Source organism: Triticum urartu, chromosome 7A, assembly GCF_056163025.1.
Source record: "Triticum urartu cultivar PI428250 chromosome 7A, HENAU_Tu73, whole genome shotgun sequence".
NCBI lineage: Eukaryota > Viridiplantae > Streptophyta > Magnoliopsida > Poales > Poaceae > Triticum > Triticum urartu.
This window is the reverse complement of record NC_141879.1, coordinates 754,409,005-754,420,940: the sequence shown is the minus strand read 5'-3', so window position 1 is coordinate 754,420,940 and position 11,936 is coordinate 754,409,005. Positions and strand designations below refer to the sequence as shown.

At 43.0% G+C, this 11,936-nt stretch overlaps 1 protein-coding gene and 1 long non-coding RNA gene across 4 annotated transcripts; both read left to right on the top strand.

Annotated features, from left to right (window-relative positions):
• Window positions 1-1,404: 1,404 nt before the first annotated feature.
• On the top strand, window positions 1,405-5,862 carry LOC125525831 (uncharacterized). Of its 3 annotated transcripts, none has more exons than XR_007291446.2 (3): window positions 1,405-2,951; window positions 3,830-4,128; window positions 4,210-5,862. It is a non-coding gene; the product is annotated as an uncharacterized LOC125525831 (long non-coding RNA). The 3 variants fall into 3 exon arrangements; XR_015611667.1 differs by adding an exon at window positions 3,075-3,763 and having other exon boundaries at window positions 3,864-5,862; XR_015611666.1 differs by having other exon boundaries at window positions 3,830-5,862.
• A 1,286-nt stretch (window positions 5,863-7,148) lies between these two features.
• On the top strand, window positions 7,149-11,211 carry LOC125522672 (uncharacterized). The gene is made up of 2 exons (XM_087534675.1): window positions 7,149-10,383; window positions 10,533-11,211. The coding sequence occupies exons 1-2, from the start codon at window positions 7,173-7,175 to the stop codon at window positions 10,886-10,888; spliced, it is 3,567 nt and encodes a 1,188-aa protein (XP_087390801.1). The 5' UTR covers window positions 7,149-7,172; the 3' UTR covers window positions 10,889-11,211.
• Window positions 11,212-11,936: the final 725 nt, after the last annotated feature.

The following is an 11,936-nucleotide window of genomic DNA, read 5'->3' as shown; positions in this document are numbered from 1 at the left end:
ATTTCATGATGCTCACCGCCGTGTGTGAGTAATTCCATCGTAGGCTTGCTGGACAGTGATGGGTTGGATGAGATTTATCATGTAATCGAGTTAGTTTTGTTAGGGTTTGATCCCTAGTATCCACTATGTTCTGAAATTAATGTTGCTATGAATTTGCTATGCTTAATGCTTGTTACTAGGGCCCGGATGCCATTATTTCAGATCTGAACCTATTATGTTTTCATGAATATATGTGAGTTCTTGATCCTATCTTGCAAGTCTATAGTCACCTACTATGTGTTATGATCCGGCAACCCCGAAGTGACAATAATCGGGACCACTCCCGGCGATGACCGTAGTTTGAGGAGTTCATATATTCACTATGTGTTAATGCTTTGGTCCGGTACTCTATTAAAAGGAGGCCTTAATATCCCTTAGTTTCCGCTAGGACCCCGCTGCCACGAGAGGGTAGGACAAAATATGTCATGCAAGTTCTTTTCCATAAGCACGTATGACTATATTTGGAATACATGCCTACATTACATTGATGAATTGGAGCTAGTTCTATGTCACCCTATGTTATGACTGTTACATGATGAACCGCATCCGGCATAATTCTCCATCACCGATCCAATGCCTACGAGCTTTTCACATATTGTTCTTCGCTTATTTACTTTTCCGTTGCTACTGTTACAATCACTACAAAACCCAAGAATATTACTTTTGCTACCGTTACCGTTACTTCCATATTACTTTGCTACTAAATACTTTGCTGCAGATACTAAGTTATCAAGGTGTGGTTGAATTGACAACTCAGCTGCTAATACTTGAGAATATTCTTTGGCTCCCCTTGTGTCGAATCAATAAATTTGGGTTGAATACTCTACCCTCGAAAACGGTTGCGATCCCCTATACTTGTGGGTTATTAGCCGCCGCCAGCCGCCATGGCCGTCTCCACGCTGCCCTGCAATCATGGAGGCACAACCACCGCCAGAATCCGATGGAGGCACAAAGTGGTCGTTGATAATATTATAATTAGGGAGACACCTTTTCTGGAATCACACCATCACAATAGCCTGTAGGCGGGAGAGGTCTCCTCTCATCGACTCGGCTCTCGATGTGGCTTCAAGGGACGATGATGGGGCGCACAAGAAATCGAAAATGTTTGTCGCGAGCAGCCAAGGAAGGTATGAGCGCATGAGAGATGTAGCCAAATTGCATTTACCATCCAGTGAGTTAAACTAGGCTAACAGGTTACGCCGAAGCAAACTTTTGGTATGGCGAACAATTGTAGAAAAAAATTATATCTACTACCACTATAAAAGCACGAAGAGGCAGATCCAACTCGCCATCTCAGCCATCTAATTGGTTAAAAATCATCGTTAAACCCATCGCTAACGAAACGACTTGCCCCACGCTCGCGAAACGACTCCCCACAAGGCCACAACGCTCGCCCCCACGCACTCTCAAACCCGTCACCGTCCTGCTCTCACCACGGCTGCCCTGTCTCCCAGCCGTTCCCCATTCTAGCTCTGTACTCGCCAACTCCCTCTCTCGACATCCTCCCTACCTCCAGGCTCCAGCGCGAGGACTCGCAGCCCTACTCTTCCTCGCCCCTTCCCGTCGAATCCGGTCGCCGAACTGCACGAGGAGGCGCTCGAGCTCGTCATGCTCACGGGCGAGCCAGTCTTAGGCGCCGTCGGAGGCACGGGACTCACCGGCGGGGACGCCCTGCCCTGCCTGGCCTCACCCGCGGTGAGACACGCCGTCGGCGTCTCCCGCGCCCAGCTCCGAGTATGAAGGCGTGGAGCAAGATGGCCGTGGCAGCGGGTTGTGGTGGTCGTCCTCGGGGAGGCGGCGACAACTATGGCGCTGAGTGTTGGAGGTTGGTGCGTCCACGGGGGAAGTTGAAGAGCGAGGGCGTGAGGGGCTGGCCATCCTCGCGCAACCAGTGCAGTGCAAAGGGGGCTTCAATCCCGTCTGATGCAGTTATTCTTGGGGTTCCCGTATAAGAGAATCTACAGTGCTCAGCTCAGCCTACCTTCAGTTCTGACGGCGTCGCCCATGGATCCTCAGGTCAGTTTAGGTCAATTTGGGTACGTTTCCTGCTTTAGGGTCATGCAATGTCAATCTAGGAGCATGTGAAAATAAATTCAGTCATTATCTGGCGCGAGGCCGTGCAAAGGCAGGCAGGCAAGAAGGGACGCTGATCTATCATCCATGGATTCGCGTTTTCTCAAGCTGGTCATCTGCCCGGAAATGCAAAGCCTTCTGATAGTTGAATCTCTTAAGTTGTGTGCTATAGTGAACTGACACTTTAATTATTTGGAAAACTGGATTGGCTCCATCAAGACTCGATCGGCTGATTTAAATCTTGATAATTTTTCTTCCCAGCGATCTCATCCTTTAGAAAATTCGATCATGTAATTGGCAGTGTATTTGTGGGCATAATTTCATGAAGTCGCTATTTAGCAAAACAAAAAAAAACATGCTAGGAAAAAATGGGAGCGCTCTCCAAGACTAATCTAATGCATTAGTGTAACATATGCTCAAGAATTATCTCCATTCCTGTTTCCGAGCTGTGGTTTGGTCTGGGCCAGGGTGATCTTTCCGAGCTAGATATGAGGATGAACTTAGTTGGTTATAGTGATCTGCTTCTATCTGCCAGCTGCAGCCATAGACACAGCTTCTGTTTTGAATTTCCTGTATATTTCATACTTGAAGATAATAAGACTGATCATGTAAGCGCAGCTGCCATCTTCTGCTAATGTTCCAATCATGAAAGTAGGCACAGCTATAATTGAGAGTTTATCCAGATCGATGAACCTCGAGCAAGCGGCCGTGACCCACATCACCTGACCTCGAGCAAGCGACCGTGACCCACATCACCTGACCTTGACCCACATCGAACAAGAGTGCAAATCGACCATGACGTCCAGCCTCGACCACAAGTATTTCTTCACCCACCGCTGGTAATTTTCTGGTATTTTGCTTCGAGTTGTCCGATGAGAGTTCAAAATTGTTTCTCATAATTATATTTACAAATCATTGGGTTCAATCAAAGTTCTCATGTTACATACATTGCTCCCTTTCAGAACAAATTACATTACAACTACTAGCATTAGTCAAATTGGAGAACTAGTGCGTTGATTTTGTGTGTGGATCAACCTGCTTGAGGACCTGGGGTGCAGCACACTGATATTCTCCATTGATTATGTAGTGCGCGCTATTCAGGAAAGTGAGTACAGCTGCAGTTTTGGCCTCACATGTGCTAGCTAATTTGGGTGTGAGTGATATTCACGGAGGCCATTCTATGTGTCCGGCGAACTGCCCCATCTATATAATTCAAGATTTAGTTGATAACTTTCTTGTGCTTTTTCTTGCCACATAGAAGGGCAGAATAAGGATAGATAAGGTTGTATTTTTATTGACCAGCCCCCTTCTTTAATAATTTTTTTTGTGCTAATTAATACGTCTTTGGTTTTCCCTCTATGAATCTCCATTCACCATCGTCTAATATTTTGTGCAGCCTTTACTAGACATGTTGAAACTATATTGCCGTCTCTAACTCTGAAAACTCCAGGCCATGTTTGATTAAAATAGGAGCCTGAGCGATGGAGTATGAAGGCACCTTCATACTGTACATTTGTACTGATGTATCAACATGTTGGCATTCACATCAATCATGTATATTTTACAATCAGATTTGCATGTTACATTCAGACTGAAGTTTACCTTACCCATGTGCATATGAAGCATTGAAGCCGGAAGTCATGTGATCAAAGTAGGTTATGGCTGTCTACTTTTGGAAATCACAGCATTTATCATTTTGTTTTTACAATTATTTCAGATTGTGATGATTGGGTTGCCATCATGATTCATAGAGGATAAGCACCAGCAACGAGGAACTGGGAAGGAGAGGTTGATACTTGAGATAGGTTCTACAATAGCAATGGTGGTGGCAGCGTCTTGCAATTCACATAAATGGGGTGGAGAATAGCAAGGATTAATCTTCAAATCCAACTAGCCAACACTTCACAATGTATGGCTACGATGGTGGCAGAATGGAGGAGCTCATTGTGTTCTGTAAGATGGCTGTGTGGTATGTGGAGTGAAGATGCATCTAGCATCAACTTCTTAGTTATTGAGGTGATTCTGATTTCCTAAAATATTATGTGCTCCACATACATGATGGATTTATCTTATAGCTTATATGGGATTCTATTTCAGGACACCTTTACTTGGTGGTGCTACCGGCGCCCAAATATCTCATTTCTCTTGATTATATAGTGAAAGTAATTCACTCATGTTCGCCCAAATTCCCAAATTTTTATATTTGAAAAGTTTGGTCTGATCAAATATGTTAAATATTGACACATACTCCCTCCATCCGTAATTACTTGTCATTCAAACAGATGTGCTAGATACATCCGTTTGGCCGATAAGTAATTCCGGATGCAGGGAATATTTGACTATGCCTATTATTTTTTATTGCTCTTGGTGGGAAGGGATAAGTGTTATGAATTGTTGCTATTGTTGTGAGAAACATATATTGTTGAGCTTACAGATAAGCACATAGAGGATGCAAAATATAATATTACTTATGTGTTGTTGTGCTATTTCATCTCCTAAATTCGATGCAATGAAGTGAATAAGGAGGTGGTGCTCAAGGGAACAAAGGGTAGAAGAATATACGAATATACAATCTGACCTGTTAGGAGTGGCTTCACAAAAACTAAGGTCTAAAAAGTTTGGATGATGCACATTAATTGAGTTTTTTGTTAATTCATTTAATTCCAAAGTATATCGCAAGACTTGCTTTGCTGATGCCAAAGCCCATTAGCAGCAATGCAATGCTTTTGATTTTGAGCAAAGTTATACAGCCAAGGAAACTGGATTTCCTTTCCGTCGATGTAAATATTTTACTGTCCCCTAATCTTTCTCCTGACCCAATATATTTGCAGATATCTATGTATTTCTGATCTTTGTGGAGGCTGCTTATCTCACAGTTTTTTCTGTCTATCCCACCTAGTAGGAAAATAGATTGTATATAATATTAATTCAGTCGAACAACATGAGTATCGTGCCTGCCTACTGTAGTTATTTTTGACAATATGATTTGTTCACACATCATTACAAGGTTCCTTAAAACTACCTTTGTAGATATTTCAAATCAAGGTCTAGGAGGATTCAGCCAATCATACTTTCAAACCAGCAGAGAATGCGAAAGAAAATATTTGTATTTAGGCTTACTAACTGTTAACAAACAATGCGGTTCTCATATGAATGTGTGTAATTTTATTCTATTCATCACTGTGTAAATCACAAGAGAGCTGTGCAATTAGGTTCTTGTCATACTGGTGAGGATAGTGCACTATTCCCATATTGCTTTGCTCAATATTGAAGCACCGGGGCCTTCTTGCTCTGTGCAACAACTAACACTCTTTATTGCCACTATGGCCGTGAATCTTTAACCATACGGATGTGCTCGAGCTGTTTTATAGTATCACATAATGACCATTCTTCTATTTGCAGCCTATGGCTGCTCTGATGGTTGGAGCCAGCAGCTTGGCCTGGTACCATGCACAACAGTCCCATCGAACCTATCATCGCCACCCGATGTAGTGTGGCGAAGGCACCGTCAATGAAGAGAAGAAAGATTGTCGCCCAGGTTGTTGTGCATGGGTTCTGTGATTGCTACTAACATTAGGAAATAGATGCAAATGAAGCTAAATTGCAGCTTACAAGATTTTGATAAAGAAATACATTTTATATTGAGCGAAGATATGTAATAAAGCCATCTATGTACCCTAAGTAGTTACCGATTGTATTGATTGTTCTGAAAATTTCAATTGATCAACACGGGAGTATTGGTCTGATTTAGGAGGAGATTAGCTTTTGTTCAAGTATGTTACAGCGGGGAATGAGAAAAATTCTTGCTAAGATTAGAACGTGTGTTACACGTGCAAGCTTACTAATAGAATAAAATTGTATAGAAAAATTGATGAAAACGATAATCAGACAGATGGAAACGAGAATACATATATGATATCAAGACTAAAGTAGGATGTCAAAAAATTAAATCACAAAATGAAGACGATAGAACAATCAGCTGGAACAAGATGGAATTAAGTTTTTTAAAAGTACATGAATTAGTACCCATACAAATTAGCAAAATAAGAGTACCAACCATGCCGCCCTCGCATCAATAGAGGACAACTTTTTTAAAGCAAATAACACAAATGAGATGTGCATTATTGGTAGGGCAGTAGGTGGCCTCAATGATTGTGCTGTTGGTCACACACACACACACATTAACATTATTGTCGGTAGTACAGTACATGGCCCGTGGACTGAAGGAGTTGCTGGTGAGAGCAACTCCAACGCAGTCCCACCAAAACACCTCCAAAATCAAAAAAACAAATCAGTGGAATCGGTAGATCGGTCGACTAGCTCACCAAATATGCTCTCATTTTGCAAAATTGTCGGAATTTGGGGCTGGAATCGAAGAAAAAGGGATCAAAACTTGTCGAAAAGGGTCATGTTTGTCGATTTTTTTGCCAGAATCTGTGGGCAGCAACTAGTAAGATTTGTTGGTCTCCTCATGTACGTTGCGTCAATCATGTATATATATACTCTACTCCAGTGGGCAAGTTGGAAGTTGTGTGATGAGAACAAGACTCTGCCTGCTGTTTCTCACACACTTTTGATAAAGGATTGATATTTTATGGATGTTACGAGTAGCGGAAAGCTACCCGACGACGACGACTCAATCCAAGTCATCGGTCTATCCGTGTCCCAGACAAACTAGCAGGTAGGAGTACTATTTATATATTACTCTGGTGAGCATCTATGCATATGTAAACAACATATTTGATGAAGAGTGTATATTTGGTTTTAAAATTTGTCACGTGCACGTCCATAAGACCTGTGAGGGCAGATCGCAGCATCGGGATCCAATCGGACGGCTCAGGTTGTGGCTTGAAAAACACACGATCCACGTACTTGGAGCTGATTGGTGGGGATACTACGGGACATATATAGTTTGGTCTTGGATACATTATGCGTGGACGTTGCGTGCTAGTCGTGATAAGTGGAGCCGCCCACATGGCCAATGACTAGTCAAAGTGCTAGCTAGCATGCATGTATATTAAGGTGACACCAAGTTTGACAGACACAAGGCATACACTATTATGCGACTAGCCATGGAGACCTCCCCTTTGATAAAGCTCATCTCACTCACCCTCCTACTAGCCTCGGCCATGGCTGGGCCATCTTTGGAGGAACAGGCAGGAGCACTTCTTGCCTGGAAAGCCACACTAGAAAGCCAACCAGCCCAACTGCAATCCTGGGAAAACACCTCATGGCCGTGTAGCTGGCATGGCATCAGCTGCAGCAGCAAGCATCAACAACAACCGGTGATCACCGGGATCTCTCTGCGAGGCTTGGGGCTCAGAGGGGAGCTCCACACCCTCAACTTCTCGGCGTTGGCAACCCTGACGAGTATCCAGCTCGCGCAAAATCAGATAAGGGGCTCCTTACCACCTTCTCTAGCATCATCCTTGCCAAACCTCCGGCATCTAATGCTCCAGGCAAATCAGCTCTCCGGTGAAATACCAAGGCATGTAAAACACCTAGAGGGCCTTGTGGCGCTGGATTTGTCAAACAATCACTTGTCTGGTCCCATTCCCAGCGAACTAGGCTACCTAAGGAAGCTGCGTGCATTAGATTTTTCCAACAACAACCTCACAGGCCATGTCCCAAGAATTTTAGGGAATTTAACCAAGCTCGCTAACTTGTCCCTGGCTGATAACCAATTATCTGGATATCTTCCTCCAGAACTAGGTTACCTCGTGAATTTACGATGGTTGGTTCTTAGTCAAAACAAACTCATGGGTTCTATCCCGGCTACCTTGGGGAGATTGGTTAATCTCACTGTCTTGTACCTATATTATAACCAACTTTCTGGACATATCCCTCAGGAACTAGGTTACCTCGTGAACTTACAAGAGTTAGATTTTACCGGCAACGACCTCACAGGCCCTATCCCAAGAAATTTAGGGAATTTAACCAAACTCAATAACTTGTTTCTTGGTGATAACCAATTGTCTGGATATCTTCCTCGAGAACTAGGTTACCTGGTGAATTTAGGAGGGCTGCATCTTTGGCAAAACAAACTCATGGGTTCTATCCCCGCTACCTTTGGGAGTTTGCTTAATCTCACCAGCTTGTACCTAAGGTATAACCAACTTTCTGGGCACATTCCTCGAGAACTAGGTTACCTCGTGGAGTTATTTGAGTTAGAACTTCAACACAACAAACTCATGGGTTTCGTTCCTGATATATTTGGAAATTTGACCAAGCTCAGTTACTTGTACCTGGGCGACAACCAACTTTCCGGACATATTCCTCGAGAACTTGGGTACCTAGTGAATATGAGAAAGTTAGATCTTAGGAACAACAAACTCATTGGTTCTATCCCTGCTACCTTTGGGAGTTTGGTTAATCTCACTAGCTTGGTCCTATGGGACAACCAACTCTTTGGACGTATCCCTCCAGAATTAGGTTATCTCATGAACTTAGAAGAGTTAGGACTTAGCAACAACAAACTCGTGGGTTCCCTCCCTGATATGTTTGGAAATTTGACCAAGCTCTCTCTCTTGCACCTGGATGGTAATAAATTTTGCGGACATGTTCCTCGAGAAATTGGTACCTTAATGGATCTCCAATATCTACAGTTGAATGGTAACAATTTCTCCGGTCCCTTGCCACCTGACTTGTGTGCTGGAGGCAAGCTCGAGAGATTGACTGCATTTGATAATAACCTGAATGGACCTTTGCCGTCAAGTCTGGTACATTGCTTAAGCCTCGTTAGAGTTCGTCTTGAAAGGAATCAAATAGAAGGAGATATCTCTGAGTTGGGAATTCATCCCAATATGGTGTATATGGATATGAGCTCAAATAAACTATATGGGCAGTTATCTAACCATTGGAGGGACTGGCATAATCTTACCAAGCTGAACATCTCAAACAACAACATCATGGGTAATATACCCACAAGTATGGGACTGTTGTCTCAGTTAAAGGTGCTCGATCTTTCATCAAACAAACTTGAAGGGGAGCTTCCAAGTAAACTGGGCAATGTAAAAAGTCTGTTCCATTTGAGCCTCGCTGATAATTTGCTCTATGGTAGCATTCCACAAGAAATTGGAGCATTGTACAATCTAGAGATCCTAGATTTGTCATCAAATAACCTAAGTGGTTCAATAAAAGGTTCAGTTGAACATTGCCTCAAGCTTCGCTTTTTGAAGTTGAGTCATAATAACTTTGAAGGAAACATCCCTACCGAGCTAGGCGTGGTGTCAAGCTTACAAGGCCTGTTGGATTTAAGCGACAATTCATTTGTTGGGGCGATACCAAGCCAACTTAGTGGCCTGAGCATGCTAGATACTTTGAATCTTTCACACAATGAATTGAATGGCTCAATTCCAGCATCATTTGGGAGCATGGAAAGCTTAACATCCATTGATGTATCTTATAATGAATTGGAAGGACCGATCCCAGAGAGTAGGCTTTTCCTGAGAGCTCCACTCCAATGTTTCATGCATAATAAGATGTTATGTGGTGTAGTGAAAGGACTGCCCCCCTGTAGTAGTGCAACTCAGAGCGAAGGACAACGGACACCTTATGGAAAAATTGTACTAGCCACAGTCCCTATTTTGATATCTCTTGTTCTTGTCATAGCTATACTTAAATTTCGGCATGAAAGGAAGAAATCAAAGGCAACTTCCACTGATAATGTAACACAATTAGCAAGCATGTTCTCTGTTTGGAGCTTTGATGGGACAAATGTGTTCAAGCAAATTGCTGAGGCAACTGACAATTTCAGCGAGGTACATTGCATTGGAACCGGAGGATATGGGTCTGTGTACAAAGCTAGACTTGCAACATGTGAAATATTTGCAGTGAAGAAGATACGCACAATAGAAGATGAGTATGGCGTCAATGAGTCAATGTTCAATCGCGAGATCGGGGCATTGGTGCAGATTCGACATCGAAACATCGTAAAACTATTTGGGTATTGCTCCTCAAGCCAAGGCAGATTTCTTATCTATGAATACATGGAGAGAGGAAACTTGGCGGAAACACTTAGAACCAACAAAAGGGCAATTGAATTGGACTGGAAAAGGCGGGTAAATATTGTGTTGGACGTGATTCATGCTTTGGCATACATGCATCATGATTGTACATCACCAATAGTTCACCGAGATATAACAAGCAGCAACATTTTGCTTGATGTGGAATTTAGAGCTTTCATCTCTGATTTTGGTACGGCTAAAATCCTCAATGTTAGTGGCCCGAATATCACAAGGCTTGCTGGCACAAAAGGCTATCTTGCTCCAGGTAAAAATAAAATAGATCCTTTTCTGTATTATTTTCTAGACTTACATATGCGTCATATATGTTGCTTTTGCATATGTCATATGTGATGTATCCGTGTGAACAATGAAAATTAATTGCAACACTAATTAACTGACCTATATTTACTGCAGAGCTAGCGTACACAGAGAACGTGACTGAGAAATGTGATGTATATAGTTTCGGAGTGCTCGTTATTGAGCTTTTTTTGGGATCCCATCCAGGCGATTTGCTCTCATCTATCTACTTGACAACCAACAAGAATGATCTATGTCTGAAGGATCTGCTGGACTCTAGGCTCGAGCTTCCGGGCGCTGAAACCGCTAGAGAAATATACAACGTGCTCAGCGTTGCAGTTCGGTGCCTAGAGCCTAACCCATCACGCAGACCAACAACACGGCATGCTAGTGATGAGCTATCTTCTGGGAACCAAACATGTGAAGGTCATCATGTTGATTATCTACACGCCAACCTCACCATTCCTACCTAGTAGTGCCTATGACTACGGATGATGAATTGGTATCGTTTTGTGTGTAGTTTCTTCTATGCTACCTACAATACTTGCTTAAAATTTGTTTAACTGATAAGAAAAGCAGAGCTCCGGTGTTACAGGACTATTAGTAAATTGTATCAATGGATGTATCATATTACTGGCACTTCTTTTGTTAAACGATAAGGCTTAGAGTTATTATTCGATTGTAATAATCGGTGTGATGTAAACCGATCTTGTTTATCTCTTTTTTTGTAGATCTATTGTAACAATCCCTATATTAGCACTTAGGCATGCCGAAGTAAAGGCATTGTTTCTATCAACCTACCTAGTCTTCTTATACGGTATCAGAGCTAGACCTCGCCGACACATCCATGATAGGCTCCTCCTCCGTCGCCGCCCTCGGCAACTTGCCCTTCACTCATGCTATCACCGAGAAACCGATAAAGGGGAACCACATCTTGTGGAAGGCCTTCATCGACTTCAAGCAAGAGGCAGCGGGAAACTCGTTGTATGACTCCTGACGCGGCTAGCCAATCAGCTGCAAGGATGGTGGCCCAAAAAATCGACAATCGGACAACGATCTCACTGTCGCCTCCTGAACTCCAGTGGCCGGTGTGGGTAAGCTAGCCTATCAGCTGCACGATCTCCTGTGATCAGCTGGAAGCCATCGAGCAATAGCATCCTGCAGACCGCGTTGCACTCCATGGTGACATCCAGCTTAGTGGCCGGCGGGTGGTGTAACATGGGGCTCTTTCTCACCGTCTGTCTCACGCACGGCTTTGTCTATGAAGAATTGATATTTTATGGATGTCACACACCACGAGTAGCGTGCTCTGCTGAAAAGCTGGATGCTATCGTGGTGTGCATCTATGTGACGCCCGGTTAATTAAGCAATCGTAAACCTCTGCTAATGATGCCACATCACTTCGGTTACTGTTGCCAAACTCGCGTTAATTCAAAACCGATTTAAATTCAAATCTGAATTAAGGCAAACGATAAAAGTTTTCAAACAATAAAACTAAAATGTTCGGCTTGTACCAAATAA